At 43.9% G+C, this 17137-nt stretch overlaps 2 protein-coding genes across 2 annotated transcripts in view; one reads left to right on the forward strand and one right to left on the reverse strand.

Moving 5' to 3' along the window:
* GABRA5 (gamma-aminobutyric acid type A receptor subunit alpha5) overlaps nt 1-13782 on the reverse strand; it is a 96124-nt gene extending 82342 nt beyond the window's left edge. Inside the window, exons 1-2 of the mRNA XM_075916457.1 lie at nt 13665-13782; nt 10721-10875 (exon numbers count right to left, since the gene is read on the reverse strand). Coding sequence (XP_075772572.1) covers nt 10721-10806 — 86 coding nt within the window. The 5' untranslated portion in view covers nt 10807-10875; nt 13665-13782. The remainder of the gene's footprint in view (nt 1-10720; nt 10876-13664) is intronic.
* Nucleotides 1-17137, forward strand: part of GABRB3 (gamma-aminobutyric acid type A receptor subunit beta3) — a 282050-nt gene that overhangs the window by 65302 nt on the left and 199611 nt on the right. The gene's annotated exons all lie outside the window — the stretch shown is intronic.

Genomic DNA, 17137 nt, shown 5'->3' on the forward strand with positions numbered 1-17137 from the left:
GTTTTAAAAATGGCGGCGCCCCGCTTATGCAAATGAAGCCCGGGAAATTCAAATCCCGGGCTTCATTTGCAAGTGCGGTATGCCTACATTACCCACAGTGACATACCCACAGTGAAAATAGTGGCTCATAAGGAAAAATGACTGAAATAGTTTCACTGAAACATCTTTTTTGGAGGGGGATTGAAAAAAATATTGCTTACCAAAAAGTTTTCCATATAAAATTTCATTTCTGGTCAATTGTTTTGTTTTATTTATTATATTCAAAATGCCAGAACTCACATTTTCAGTAAGAATGTTTACCCTAGATTGGTTTTGAAAACTGAAAAGACATTTTCTTTTTATAGCAACTAAAAAATGTTGATGGGAAAGTGTGTGTGGGGGGGGGGAGAGGAGGGGAATTAAAACGAGCTAGCATTTTTTGACAACCTCTTCTAATCCCATACTCCCAGTGCAGCCACTTATGCATTCCCACAATACAGAAAAACTCCACTCCCAGCTGTTTTGGACCATATGGAGGCCACATGGAGGCACTGCCTCTGTGTCCTCCTGCGTTCCCAATCTACTTTCACAGGACAAAATCATGTCTTATGCAAAGTCCCTATGGACAGAGACAATATTGCAAAAATCTAGGTGTATCTGGCTTTACATCAGACAAATGGTGAGCTTCATACTCATTCCTCTCCGGTGGGAGAGTGAGAGAGGAGAAAATGTGTGAAATACACCGTGGTTCATGAGTGTTCTCCTTTCAGAGTGGAAAGGTTTGGGTATTTGCCTTGTCAGAGGATGTAAGGACTAGGAAACACATGCAGCTGTAAGTTCACCAGGCTCCATCCTTGCATGTTCTGGAATTGATGGTCTCTAAGTCATGTTCACGCATGATCCCTTCCCTCCACACATATATCTTACTTTCATTTACCCATTGCCAATCCCCAGAGAATGCAGTATGTATGTCCTCCTCCACAAGAATCTCAGAGGGCTTTGCAAAACACCAGTTTAGCCTCCTAGCACTCTTACACTAGGAATTACTTCCATTTCACACCAGAAAAGATCAGGAGATTAGGGACCTAATTCTGATCTATTTTACACAAGTATTACATCTGTGTAATTCCACCGTCTTCAATTAAACTACTCCTGGTTTAAGTAACATTGGAACTTGTCCCTGAGTCAATTGCCAATGGGTCACACAGTACGGTTCAAAACCACCTAGTAGGTGTGAGATCTTTTCCCCTGACCTGACCCATTATAGCAGGTAGAAGTGTCTGAGTGGTATAACAAGGGTGCTGCCAGGGGATTCCCTAATGTAGGCACTGAGGAACAAAGGCAAACACTGCCCTTGACAAGCCTTCTTGTAAGCCATGATAAAGGGGATCATTGGGGGGGGGGGACTTAGAAATAGTGGGGGGGAGGGACACTTATGTTCTTATGTTCACTTCTATGTGGGACCATAGCAGGTAGTTGTATGGAGATTTCCAGAAATGCTAAAGCTCATGAGGCAGCCCTGGGAGGCTGCTGTAACTTGGGCTCTGAGGGCTAATTATGCTAGGAACCTCTACAGCCCCTTGAGCATCCCAAGAGAGTGCAGAGCCTTGAAGCCCTGTTTACAGCCTTCCCCCTAGGTTTTTAGAGGCACCGCACTGAATCTCACCCCTCGCCCAAGCCACAAGAACTATTCTCTGCAGGTTAATTTAATTCCCAGTTCTGTCTCTTATGATCACATCTACTCCATTGGCCATTTAGTACCAAAGTGAGGTGGATGATGCAATGCAAATGATCAACTAACATAATATGGCAGTTTAATCCACTAGATTCAGACTAATTATACAAGGATTCTGCTTGTTGGTTTAGTGGGCAGTTGATGGATTTCAGGATAATAGGTTGTACACTTAATGTCAGTGAAGGTCAGCTGCACCTTCAATTTAGTTGAAAACAACATCCTAGTTAATGGAGGTAAGTACCAACTATTTTAACTATTCAGCTAGCATTGCTGACACAAAAGGAAAATCCAAGAATTCTGTTTAAAACATGTAATCAATTTCTTTTCCCCAACAGCAGCAAAAGCACATACTCAATTATGTCTCCTGGTAGATGGAAAGATGAAATTGCCCTTTTCTATAAGGAGATTTTAAGACTATTAAGGGTTCGTTATTTTCCAACTCATTCCTATCCCCAGCTCTTACCCTGCTCTCTGGTGAAAGAATTAAATTACACATTAAACATTTTAATATATTATCAGGATTGTTAGATTTTAAAGCTATCTCAGAAAAGGGAACTCAAAATGCTAGTTCAGAAAAGGAAGCCTTCTTTTGGTGCCTGGCCAACTGAATTTCTCCAGAAGTGCCGATATACTCCCCTCTGTTTATTACATAAACTATTAATTTGTCTCTGCATTCCAGTATAATTCCAGTCCTACAGGAAACTCTATTCTTCAAAAAGAAAGCAAAAAAGAAAAGCAGCATTGAAGTCTGAAATATTTTCCAGTGTTTCATTTACCCTTTCTTGTGAAAGTGCTTGAGAGGATTGTTGTCAAGTAACTACCAGTATATCATCGCCTTATCACAAACAATCTGTTAGTGTTAACTGTCAGGCTTTGGAACAAACTGCAATAGAGACAGTGATGCTTAAGACTGTGAATGATTTACCTTCCAATATGGATGACTGAACATCTTTAGGGAATTACAAGCTTTTGCATTGCTGGACATTTCTGCTGCTGTTGATGGTCTTGATCATGCTGAACTGACTAAAATATTAAATTGGTCTGACAAGAAATACGCTTGGTTTTGCTCATGTTGATTCTATCTTAAATAGTTTGTCTCTTTCACTTTTAATTCTTTTACTGTCTCTGGGGGTCTCTCCTGGGTCCACTGTCATTTCCAAAAATATTTCTTTTAAAACAACTAAAGCTGCTCAGTAAATATAACCTATTAAATTATTTATAAAACTAAAGCATTTAAAAGTAAGAAAATGAAGGCTGAAGAACGTACTTAAGGAGATAGTGTTTTACAGCACCCTAAAGAAACACATTCTTATCAAACATAAATATTTCATTGTAAAATTACAACCTTAACTCTGACCCAAGGTAAATGATTTTATTAGCAATCTCAAAAAATAAACTGCACACAAAACCCCTCTTCAAAATGTAAAGCTGTTTGCATGTTTATGTTTACAGTATTGTCGTAGCTGTCTTAGTCCCAGGGTATTACAGAGAAGGGGGATGAGATACTCTTTTAGCTGTCTCTCTGAACAAAAGAGCCTCCCTGCTACTCTGTTTATATGTGGCAGATATTGCAACCCCATATAGTATCTTCTAGAGAGCACTGTATTAAATGTAGAAATGGTTTGTGTATGAATGTCCTCTACTCTACGGAAGTGGGGGTGGGAACCCACCACAGCTCCACGAAGAACTAAAAACAATGAGGTTTGGTTAAGACAAGTTGTAAACTTGAGTTCCAATGAGTTACTGGAGCTTGACCCAGAGACCAAACCTCAACTACAGAGACCAAGAAACAAAGAAAGAACTTGGGATATATAAAGGCTGAGTATAAATAGATTCAAGATCCTTCTTTTGATGATCAGCAAATGGACAGGACTTTAAATCCTAAGGGAACTCTGCCTTTGCAGAAGGGGCATAAAGGATGTTGGTCTCTCAGATTCCTGGTACAGAAAAGGGGCAGTTTTCTGGTATATTAGTGAGTATGTAGGAACTTTTTTAGATATTTTCTCTGTGATGCTTTTATCCTAAAAATAAATGTATTTTGTGGTTAACTTGTAACTGCTGGCAGACATTGGTTATATCCTCATAGAGCAAGCAAAGCATAGACCCTGGCTTGCTGACGATATTGCAGTATATATGACAGGGTAATGTGCAGCGTTAAAACTCACAATCAGGAAGAAAAGAAATGTGGGTCTCCACCAAAGAGAGGTAATGGCTGGGAGTCTGAAACCTTAAATGGGAGTCTCAAGGGACTCTGGAGAAGAAATACAGGTGCAATCAACTCTGAAACTGTGACATATACCTCAGTGACAAATGTTGATCAATATTAAATACGTATTACCGGTACTATAGTCTTTCTGTAATTCAGTATTACATGCCTTCTTTGGAGGAAGCGATGCCCAAAACATGCATTAGAGTGCTGCTGCACAGAAGCAGCACAGATTTTTATGAAGATGAGTTAAGCTTAGTCCCTTCTATCAAAAAACTTTTGCCAAGCCCCCAGTACATATTGCACTCATTCCCCAGCGCTGGTAGTTTTTCTGGTAGTTCTACAGATACTGAAACATTGCACTTGTGTTTGTGTTTTGTTTGTTTGTTTGTTTGTTTGTTTGTTTGTTTTTTTAAGTAAAGGGGTAAAAAGGAAAGAAGGACTAGGCTGCAAGTAGACAAATATGGAAACTAGGGTTCTTTTCACCAACGTACTACAGGTTGAACCTCTCTAATCTGGGACTCTCTGGTTTAGCACAGAGGTTGCCAGACCAGAGAGCCCCTGGATCAGAGAGCCCCAGCTCGGGGCAGCAGAATCCTGGCACCCTGGGCTGTAGGGTGTTGGCGGCCTACGGCTGGCCATGGAGCTCTGGCAGCCAAAAAGCAGCTGAGCTCCAGTAGCCCCAGGACAGGAGAGCCTTGGTGGCCCAGAGCAACAGAGTCCTGACATCCCTGGGCCAATGGAAGCCCATTAGATTAAGATATGTAAAAGTAGCCAGGACAAAACACCCAGAAAATATCTTGTAGAGAAAAAATTATTGCATTGGCAGGTGACTCAAGTTAGTAGGGTTCTTATATTTCTCAGTTACTCTGATTACTCTGTTAGTTAATGGGTAATAACACCAACCAGCATCCTCAAATGATTTCCTCTTGGCCATATTTCAGAAAACCAAACATATCCCCTTTGCTCACATAGAGGGGACTTCTGATTCACTTGAGGCCTTAGGTGTAAAAGAGAAAGTTTCTGAGGTGATGAAATCAGCCTTCTACTATTTGATAAATTCCTAGAATTATTCCCTTTCCTGGGGTAGATATTGCGCCTTTCTGCCTCTGGGATAACTCACTGTCAAACTTTAAGGCTAGAGATAGCTGGTGGAGAATTACCACATTTGTGTAGGATATATCTCTTTAGGGGTGGAAAGTTGGCAGAAGCAACTCTGCCACATTCTCTGCTGATCACCTCCTCCTAACTCCAGAGCAAGGGAAGAGAAGGGGTATATCAGGAGGAGTGTGATTAGGAAGGGGCATGACACTATGTCTTATCTTCTACTAACACAAGGTTAGAATAGAACCCGTGGCTCTTACATTTATGATGGCTGAGGATCAGGGAACTGCAATCATCCATCACTCTGTACTGCATGAATTTAGATGAAAAGCAGGACCTTCATTACAGGCATCCCAATTGCTTTATTAATAATAGAACTGGTTGAAAAATGCAGAAAAAATGTTGACTTTTTCAATGAAAATGTTTGACCAGCTCCAATTAACAGTTTTCTACCTGCAGAAAGAGTCACCAGCGAGTTAGACTGGCTGCAGTTAGGATCACCTCACTTCTCATCTTGTACCAATAGTAATGGTTCCCAGTGAAATTTCTTATTAGCTAAAATATATTTCTGGGCACTCATAAGGTGAGCCTTTCCCAAATTACAGCTAAATTAATCTTTCCATATTGTGATACTCAGGTAAACCCAAGAGGCAAGAGCTACCCCACAATATAAGATACTGAATAAGTGACTCCTTGTTCTATGGAATGACTGCTCTGGTCAATTGATTCAGTTAATTTTATGCTTCACTCCAGAAGTGTGCCACTGGGGAGAATCTTTCTACTGTGCTCCACCCCCAGTGAAATCAGACACCTTTCATTTGTTCTGTGGCAATCTGACACTATTTCTTGCACACTCAAAACACTCAAAGTTTTGGGTGTAAAAGGAAAAAAATGTCAGAGCCTTTGTCTAATCTGAAGATGTTTGCTTTTACAGCTACTGTAATTGATTTTTTACTATTCATTAACATTATAGTACAGATTAATTTTTAATTTAAGTATAAATGTAAAGCATCTAAAGCATCTTAAAATACCTCGGTATAGTAAGGTATAAAAATCATGGTCTGATTTTAGCAAGCTTGAAGTCTGCTTCATTCATATTAGACAATGAAGAACAAGGCTCATAAATTACTGTTATAAGAACAATGCTGGTTTGGTATATTTTTGTATTTTCTTCTTCTTTGATCTATATCTCTGAATTTTAATTTCATAACTTTTTAATAACACCATTTATCTATGTTTACAGTTCTACACCTTGCTTCTCTCTCACCCCCAGTTTAATGTTGTATCTAAGCCTCAGCAGTCATTCCATATTTCTGATAACCCCAAATTACATCTGAGATTTTGATTTTGCTGAGATTTTTAAAAACAACTGGGGGATTTAGATACATAATTCTCATTTATTTCATTGGGTATTACATGTCTTAGTCCTGCTAGGCAGATCTGAAAATCACAGCCTTCACCTACAACTTCTTTTTGTGTTTTGTTTTAAATATTTGCCATTGTACAAGAATGGCAGCCAGTTTTTCTTCATGTATAATAAAACACACTAAAATGTAGCTCTGCATACCGAACCTAAATGATCCTAAATTATTATAGTACAGTCTAGTGGCAATAACAAATGTTAACTGCAACAATCAAAGGGTTACCACTGTTTACATACTACTCTAATATTTATATTAATATAGTGTCTTTTTATGCTGAAGCATCTCTGAAATATACACTGACACAGCTGCTGCTTCTGAGGCAGAACTATACTACCTTCTGCCTCAATGCTGCTGCATGAGTAGAGTCACAATTTGACCCTACAGCAGCAATTGGACATGAAGGGCTAACACTGCAGTGGATACATTTACTCTGTAGGGTAAATTATTGGATCACAAATGGAAAGAATGGAATTGTAGAATACTTACTAGCTATTTGACTAACTCTTAGAAATAAATTGGCCCAATTTGGCAGGACTGTCTCTTTCTGTTTATATGGGGCTATGTCTACATTATGGGTTTTTTTCAGAGGTATCCCGGAAAAACTCTGCCGCATCCAGGGAATGCGTCTGCTCTTCTGCTTTTGTTTTGCAGAAGAGCAGACATGCTTTTTCAGAAGCCCTGTCTTCCTCCCAGGGCCGGCCTGAACCATTCGTGCGGCCCGGGCCCCAGGAGCATGGAGCTGTCTCCAGGAGTGTGGTATATGTGCGACCCCGCCCCCGGGTGCACGGCACTCCCGGGGCCCGGAAGCCTGGCGCATGCGCGGCCCTGCCCCCGCCTGGTCCGGCAACCCCGCGTAGCGCCCCCTACAATGGGGCAGTAGCCCAGACATCCTGTAGCTTGGGCTGGCTCTGCTTCCTCCTTCCATGAGGAAGAAGGGCTCTTCTGAAAAAGGAGGCTTTTCTGAAATTTGGCCCAGTGTAGATGGGCCATATTTCGGAAAAACCTCTTCCGAAAAATGTTTTTGCATACCTTTTTCTGATAGCTCAATGTAGTCTAGCCATAGCCTGGTACAAGGCCACATAACTCAGGTGAGTTGCAGGTCACAACTGAAGAGCACTGCCAAACCTTTGTCATGAATCCTCGATAGGGCTTATTTCTATCCATTATTTGTTTATTGTTTTTAGCCACTGTATTTAGACCCTCTTTTCAAAGACTAACAAATCTACACTTTTTCTGTAAAGATAGTATCATACAGAAGTTAAAGGACTGAATATTATCCCAAAAAAACCATGGATAATTTTAAATTATTGTATTTTTTTCCTGTTTACTATAGCAATGAAGTGAAAGGGCAAAGACCTCAAGGTTGCAATCCTAGAATATTTCTCAAAATAATATTTTTTAGCAAATTGTCACCATCTCTGTAGAACCAAACTATCACTGTCTACTCCCTCCTCACGTCTATAATAAACATACTCACAAAAAACATAGACAGCACCTATCACTTTAGGCACCTAAATCCATGAATCAGGCCCCTCTGAACCCATAGGTGGCTGATTCCTCATTTAGTGCCTATGTTTTTGCTATAAAAGTTCCCTTGACACCATGTTTCTGCAGCTGAGCATGTGCACTGAACCTCTATGCCAGATGTCCTGAGACCTAAGGCTCAGACCAATGCAGAATTCAGGGGAAGCTAAGCATTGCTCACTTGCAGAGCCTGGTTCAATTATCATGTGCAACCCACACACCTGCTGGTTGTGGTGCTCTGTCCCATCTAGTGGCACTTAGACCACTTACAGAGAGAGAAAAAATGAGTTTCTTTTACAACTTCAGCTGAGAGCCATCTGGCTTTTAGATCAAGCAGTAGTGGCTCATACACTAAGCTCCAGAGGTCCCAGGTTCAGTTCTGCCTGTCAGCATTACACATGCTCAGACCTTGCCTAGTAGATCAGGGCCTACAGAGAAGCTTTCATGGAATGCTGGAGGAGGGGGAGAAGACATTTATACAGTCTCCCAGGGGTGGAACCTCCCTCCTGATTTCTAGCCCAGAGAGTAAAACATTCACTTGGGATATGGATGAGCCACAGTTTTCCCCCCTCTGCCTGAGTAGGAGCAGAAATTTGAACAGGGACACTGTCAGTTCTTAGCTGAGCACCCTTACCCCTCAGCTATGGTACATTCTATTATGAGTTTTCCTATGTTACAACAGGGGAAGTGGATCTCCAACTTCCCAGGTGAGAGCTCAAAGCATCAGACTCTCTTTCACATACTGGCCCAAAGTCAAAGCTGTTCCCCTGTGGATTAGCTAATGAAAGAATCATTGGGCCAAAGAGGATACAAGCATGAGGATGACTTTGTAGGCTGGTAGTTAGAGCACTCACCTGACTAGAGAATTCCTGTTCAGATCTCTTCTTCCCATCCACTGGAGGAAGGACTTGAAATACAGTCTGAAATTTTCTTAACCACAGAACTAAATGCTATGAAAGCAGTTCTTGTCCTTGTCCTCCTTCCTCCCTTTGATGGGATATGAGGTTATCATTCTCCTCTCCTAGAACAGCTAACACCAGGAGAGGGTTCGCAGCTGGGAATCCCAAACAGAGGTAAGTGCGCCTCCCCCCCCCCCCCCCCCCCCCCCCCCCGCCATCTGGATATAAGCATCACTCTCTGAGAGAAAGGCAATGCTTAAGACACATGCAGCAACTCCATGTCTCCCACTGGCTATCTTAGACAAAGAGCGACCTAAGCTGGGTTTTGTGAATCCCACATTCTAAGGCAATTTCTCTCTGCCCAATTCATTGCAGAGGCCTAAGAGCTAGGCATGGAGGTTCTGACCATCACCACACAGAGGTATGTTTTGTGAATCTAGATCCAAGAGCCTGATTCTGTTTGCAATACGGTCCAATGGGAGTTTTGCCAAAGCCTTCAATGATAGCAGAAGCAGGTGTACCATAGGTTAGTATTTTAATTTTTCAGCTGTTTGGCATCTTTGTAGTATACAGTTTTAGAACTGTTTGCTTTTTCTCAGCAGACTTGTAGCAGAGGTCTGAATGTTTTAACAGACTTATATAGGAAATGGGTCTGAGCCTTCAAGTTCAGATCTAAAAGTATGGGGCAGATCACAAGCAGGGTGCTTGTTTTTTGCATTATGAAGAATCACCAGTTTGGCTCCTGTTCTTCAAAATTCTTCAAAAAATTAATCATGTTGAAATGTGTCTTGATTTGAATCTGTCTTTACTATATATTTTTTCAAAGTGAGGAGTTGTTAATGTGTGCCCCTGGATAGGTTTCAATAAGGAAAATTTATCTTTCAAAATTGTATGGAATATATTTTCCTAAAATATAGTCACTTTAGATTTCTATGAGCCTTGCTAAATGCTCTGTGTAAAATTACCTTCATAGGCTATTTCTGGTACAGTTAGTGAAAACAGATAATTATTTTTTCAGAGTTGAAATATAGTAGTTATATTTTCTATATGTAACAATCAGAAAATAATGATTCGGGTAAACACCTAAAAAAGTTAAGCAAAATTGTTTGTAACATGTTCTGTAGAAATATTTTCTCAGCTTTGAAACCTGTATTTTCATTTTGAGTAGGATCAAGCTCTCTTTTAAACAATTAATTTTAATAACTGGGAGTGCATACTGAATTCTCTCTGCCCTAATACAACCTGCACATTCGCCAACTACACCGTGTATACAATAATCCAGCAGAAGAAAGGTGTCAGCAATTTTAATTTCAAAACACACTAGGGGCTCAATCCCACCAATGTCCCAGCATTCTGGACTCCTTCCAGGAAAGAACTAAAGCATATGCTTATCTCATGTGCTTAACTTTAAGTGCTTAATTTTAAGTATTTAAAGTTAAGCACTTTTTCCCATTGAAATCATGTGACCTGCATCGACTTAAGTTTTGTATCTAATTTAGTGCCTTGCTATGGGGGTCAGCACATTCAGCACCTGGCTGACTTGACCCCTATGATTGTGATTCTGAATTTCTTGTACACACAAAACTCCCTTTAACTTCAATATCCACCATAGTCAGCAGCATTGCAAGGGATGTAAGACTGGTCCGTAAACTGGTAAGGATCAGAACATTTCACCAGGGAAACAATTGTTCCTTTCCCCCTGACATTTATAGTGGAGCAAAAGCAAGTCTATTTTTCTTCTTGCCAGGAAACAGAGCTTTAGATGTTCTTAGAGTCTATATGACTATATGGCCGTCAGTTAAAAAAATGGCCTTCAGTTAAAAAAAAAATCAAACATATGACAACTTACCCAAAGTGACTGGCTAAACTCATGAAAATGCAGAGAAGGAAGAATTTTTTGATCATGATAAGAGCAGGGAACATTCCATTGTCCATTCCAAATGAATTTAATGATATAAGCAGTTCTTTTGGAAAAGATATTCCTTTCCTGCTATTTTTCTTAAGCTGTAAGAGCAAAAAACAAAACAAACAAAAACAATGTAAATTAAAAGAGAAACAGATAATAGGATAACAGCATTCAGACAACAACCAAAATTGTCTGTTTTTAGCTACTTATGTTTACCTGTGAACATGCCATGTTATATAGTTGAAAATGTATTTTTTCAGGGCATTTTAATCTTGTGCTAATAACAAATTACAAAACAAAAGAAATTACCTTTGTTGATTTGCTCATCAAGCAAATAATGTAGAATGATAGAGCTGTTTACTAGTTTCCAAATATTGGTTTTAACTCTTATCTACTTTAAGTAACAGCTATATGCTGGATAATCAAGTGCTGATTGTGTATGTTTTTCTTAGTTACATTCTTTTCATAATCACAATTCAATTACAAATTTATCTTTTCCAAATCTTTTGTTAGAAATCCTCTACTATCTGGAATTCAGGAATGCCAATATATTGTGCATTAAAAAGACAAAATCATTCTTTGTTTTAAATGCATATAAACCTCATGCTAAGGAAACAATTTACAATAATATAATATCTGCCTGTGGGATTGATTGTCACTTTTTGGATGTCTGCTCAATGATTAAGTAACCTGATAATTACAGTATTTGGGAGAGCTATCTCTCCCTGCTCAACTCTGTGCCCTAATTAAAGTCTTTTACTCTCTCCCTCTTTCTCTCTCCCTCTCTCTCTCTCTCTCTCTCTCTCACACACACACACACACACACACACACACACACTCTCCTCTCTCTCTCTCTCTCTCTTCATTTTGGACATGCTCATGCAAATACACAAAGCCTCTCCACTTTCTCTTTCACAGTCCAAAAAACCCCAAATGTTTTAAGGTTCCAGTCCACAACTTTCCCTCTCAACTCCTAGAAATATTCAATTGACAACACAAGGCACCATTCAGTGAGGCTAGGGAGCTCTCTCTTGATCAGTCTGTAAAAACTCATCTATGAAGAGCCAGGGAGCCATTTCTCCTGGAGTCCTATTGACAGGTAGCTTCCCACAAGCATTCCCCAACAGTCCAGCCCTTGGCTGTAGCAGAAATTGGTCAGTGGGTTGGTTCCCTCTCTCTCTCCCACCCTGTAGCCTAGGATATTGCAGAGACCCACAAAGCCATCATCCCCTAACCCTCTGCCTTCCACACGCAGCCTCAGCCCTGTCACCAACCCTGAAATCTCTATAGCCACCCCCTCATTTACTTGCTCACCCACCTCCTGACGCTCCATGCAGCCTCTCCAAAAGTACCAGCCCACAGTGGAACACAGTCCCAGAGCCCACTACTGCCCCTTTTGCTCTATGGGTCACTGTGCCCTGATGCCCTCAAGCTGCCCAATTTAGCCAACTTCTCACAAAAAGCCAAAAGTGGCATGCCTGACGCACAAGTCCCACAACACCACTGTCCATGGTCAGCAAGACCGCAGTATGCATGGCCAGCTCTGGCTGTCTCATGAGTGCCTAGTGTGCCAGGCAGTTTGCACGGGTACATATAAGGTAGTGTAGGGCCCAGCCATGCACAGAACACAAGGTGCGCTGGATGCAAAGGTGCTCTGTGGGGATCCTCCCCTTGTGGGATCCCAGCCCTCCACCACATGGATTCAAACATCTCCCATTGTTTTGTAAGGCAGGAATAATTCCTCTTCCTACCTCTTCCCCCCAATGCTTACCAGCTGCCCTAGTTCAGGAAGGGGCTGCTCAGGGCATCCTTTTTCTTGAGTCTGCTGCAATACAAGGCTGGGTGATGAATGTGGGAGGCTGAAAGTTTCCCAAAAGCACCCAGGGATAGTTCTGTGGCAGAGTGAGACCCAGGCAGCTCCCTCCTGCCAGACTGCGCTTGCTTTTCTTTCCTGCAGAACTCTTGTTTCTTGCTCTCTCTCCCACCTGCCCTAGGATTGCCAGATTTCTACTGCGTTAATAATCCAGAGTCTCTTAAAAACTAGCCATACATTTAGTAGCCCAATCTATTTATTGAAACCAAGTTTGTGGGGGGGGGGTTTAATGAGCACATTGGTCTGTACATAAGTAACCAAATGAAAGCTTTCATTAGATCCCTAGTACAGATTTAATTAATTGATTAGATAAATAAGCTACAAGTCCCATCAGGAGTTCCCCACGTTAGTAACAAAGCTACGAAGTGACAATCACATTCAAAATCCACCTCCTCCGCCTCTGGGGAATGCTGACAGGGAGGTCACTTCACCAGTCGCCCCCTACTTCAACCTTATTAAAATGCCCTTTGCAAATGGAGATCTACAAACCCAGCCCAGATGAGACCCTTCCATCAATATCCTGGCAGCCAATTAATTAACCCCCCCTCCCTCCCGAAATCCTTCCATCCAGAGTCCCCTACACTTTAGGGAAACTCAGAGCCCCAATATCAGCTGTCACCCAGCCTTCCCTCTCCTCCAGATAAACATCCGGCATTCAGAGCCCCCTGCCCCCAGTAATCACCCAGTCACCCCAACAAACACCCCGCAGCCCCCCAAAGAGCCTGATACCCAGATCGCCCCTCGCTCAGCCCTGCCCCGTCAAGCCCCAGAGGGGCAGCTACGGATCTTCCCCCTGCCTTGATCCAGCCTGGCTGCTGCTACCTCCCAGCCCGGGGTCCGCTCCTCGCCCAGCCCCAGCCTGCGGGAGGCTGCCGGGCTCCAGCGCTCCAGCCCGAGGGGCTCTGCAGCAGGCGCTCCCGTCGAGCAGCCGCCGCTGTGCGAGCAGGAAGGCGGGCGGCGGGGCAGAGCCTAGCCCGGGGCAGGTCGGGGGGCAGGCGGCGCGGCCCCGCTTACCTCCTCTGCGGCTGGTGGCTCGGCTCGGCACTGCCCGGGGCGGGGCGGCGCCAGGTCCCGGCTCCTCGCTGGAGCCACGAGCAGGGAGGGGCAGCATCTTCCTCGTGCTGCAAAGTGCGCCGGGGTGGGGGGAAGGGTGAGACCCTGGCAGCGGGGAGATGGCGGGACAGCCCCCCCCCCCCCCGCCTGAGCAGCCCCGATCCCCCCTCCTGGGCCCGGACACAGGCGGCTGGTGCCTGGCGTCTCGGCGGGCAGAGGCAGCAACGCGGGGCGGGAAGCGGGGATGCCCCGGCTCTGTCACGCGCCGAGCTCTGGTCCGCTCAGCAGCCTTGGAGGCTCCCGCGCAGCGAGGCCAGGTGAATGACCTGTGGGGCTTGTCACTTCCAGGGAACCCTCCCCCCCCCCCCCCGACACACACAGCATAGGCACTGCCCCCCCCCGACACACAGCATAGGCACTGCCCCCCCCCGACACACAGCATAGGCACTGCCCCCCCACACACACACACAGCACAGGCACTGCCCCCCCACATACACAGCACAGGCACATCCCCCCCCCCGACACACAGCATAGGCACATCCCCCCCGACACACAGCATAGGCACATCCCCCCCCGACACACAGCATAGGCACTGCCCCCCCCCGACACACAGCACAGGCACTGCCCCCCCCCCACACACACACAGCACAGGCACTGCCCCCCCACATACACAGCACAGGCACATCCCCCCCCCCGACACACAGCATAGGCACTGCCCCCCCCCCACACACACAGCACAGGCACTGCCCCCCCCCCCACACACACAGCACAGGCACTGCCCCCCCACATACACAGCACAGGCACATCCCCCCCCCCGACACACAGCATAGGCACTGCCCCCCCCCCGACACACAGCACAGGCACTGCCCCCCCACATACACAGCACAGGCACATCCCCCCCCCGGCACACAGCATAGGCACTGCCCCCCCCCGACACACAGCATAGGCACTGCCCCCCCACATACACAGCACAGGCACCCCCCCCCGACACACAGCACAGGCACTTCCCCCCCCACACACACACAGCACAAGCACTGCTCCCCCCCTTCCGCCACGGGACACAGCACAGGCACTGCCCCCCTCGGGACACACAGCTCAAGGATCCCCCTCCCCCCACACACACAAACACGCACACACAGTAGAGGCACTACCCCCCTCTGGGACACAGCACAAGCACTCTCCCTCTTCCAGGACACACAGCACAGGCACTATCGCCCTTCACCACTCTCACACCCCAGGCACTGCTCCATAGGATTCACAGCACAGGCACTATTCCTTCTCCCTCCCCACATTGCCCCTAGGCACTGACCACTAACTGAGTTCCTTCCCCCTGGAGGACATACACACATCCCAGGCACTGCCCCTTTCCAACTCCTCAGGGACTCTCACAGCACAGGCTGCCCCCTTTTCCCTCGTTCTGATCCCAGCCCAAAATGTAGCAGTCTATCAACAAACTAGCCCCAAACCCATTTCTCATTCAAAAATAAAACAAACTGCAACTGGCATTTTAAAATTGCCCAGGTCTGCAGGAAAAAGGCAGACTTGGCAACACTGTGCACTGTGTATTCCCAGCTGCAAGATGAGCAACTCACCAGGTAGCTGGGAGCCCACAGAGGCCACCATGCCCATAGCAGAAATAGGCAGGCAGGCCAGTAGTCACCATGTCTCTTCCGGAGGCAATTTGCGGGATGGGATTGGGACAGACTCCTGTCTCCCCAGTGCAGTCTCAGGCGTATGGAATGAGGAGGCTGCAGAATAAATTGCACCGGGCAGTGGATTTGCGTACTGTTTGGAATGTCTGAACCACTCCAAGTTTCAGGGCTGGGTGCAATGCTCAAGAATCATTTTAATGACCAAAGGCAAGGTGGATATTTCGATGTTTTAGGCACCATGAATCCTGCATCTTGGCACTGAGTTAGACCCTTATGGTTCCTCCTAACCCTATGACTCTATGAAAAGAAAAACACATTTATTGATATGCATGCCTTATCCTGGGACCACTACATCTCCCTATTATTGTTTACTGAATGCTGACAATAGGCTTGAAGCTTTAAAAAGCACTTAATAAAATATAGATGATCCTGGAGGTCCTTCCTATACCAAACCCTAGTATATTTTAATGACATGTATTAATTTAGTATTTAATAGGTATGTGGTATACCTAGAGACTTCTGTGTATGCTGAAATAAGGAAGGCATCTTTTTCCAGCTCCTTTGATACCCACATGCACACACATGCTATTGCCACCTCTCCATAATGATGTCCCCTAAGACAGCAAAACATACTGCCTCAACCCACCGGATAAAAAGGTCAGTCCTTCATGAAAAGAGCTCTCCATTAACTCCAAGGGCAACTGACTGATGAGGAACATACCTTCTGTGCCTAGTGCAAGAGGCATGTCATAGAAATCCCTTCACAGAGAGTAAGTGGGCTTTATTTTTTGGCCTTCATTTTGTAGAGGTGTTTCATTCGATTGCCTTTTTTTCTTGTTCAGAAATGTAAAGTCTGTGCTGATGTAATTGTACTACATAGAATTACTATATTTAAAGACCTGTTAAGATTCCCATTATAGGCACTCCAGTTTAAAATGAAATTTTGTAGATGATTGATGGCCTATACTGCTCTAAAGTTTTAAATATTTAAGTGGCAGTTTGTACTAGCATAGTTAATAGTTGTAATATAATTCCTTATTACATGTTACTTGTGTTACATATTTCAGAAGACACTGTGATAACTTAAATATTTTACTGTGAATATATACTTAGGATAACGTGCAAAAGTGAATAAACCTCTGCCATGCAGAATATTTGGAGTATTCTTGTCACTATGCATGAAACCATTTAATAAATCTGTAAGGCCAGGTTTACACAGGACCTGGAAGGTCAGTTTAAGGTACATAATTCCAACTGCACAAAATGTGTAGGTGGAGTCATTTTACCTTAAGCTGAGCCATGGCAGGGTCTACAAGTGCTCCTATCGGTTTCCTTTACTCCTTGAAAAAGGAAGAGTACCAGACACCAGTGAGGGCTGCCCTTGGCACTTGATTTACAGGTATATATCAGATCGACCTCTGGAGCATCGATTTTGTGATAAGTATAGATGTGCCCTAAGAGTTCAAAAGAATTGTGATGATATAGTAGTGTGAGTGCACCATACAAAAATGCACCAAGATTTAATAGCACACCATTATAGATCTAGTGATAAGATATGTGGCCTTCAGACACCATAATGGAGCAATGGAACATTTTTTTTTCTTTTTAAAATACCCATAAAGAAAGATCAAGGAAATTAAACAAGGAAAATATAAGACTTATCCTGCCTCTGTTGAGGTCAATGGCAAAACTCTCGTTGGTTTTGTAGATCAGGATCATGCTGGTGCATACACGAATATAGCTAAGAGTCTGACTGAAAGTCCCAAAGGCAAGCAAATTTAG

This window comes from Pelodiscus sinensis, chromosome 1 (assembly GCF_049634645.1).
Source record: "Pelodiscus sinensis isolate JC-2024 chromosome 1, ASM4963464v1, whole genome shotgun sequence".
Lineage (NCBI taxonomy): Eukaryota > Metazoa > Chordata > Testudines > Trionychidae > Pelodiscus > Pelodiscus sinensis.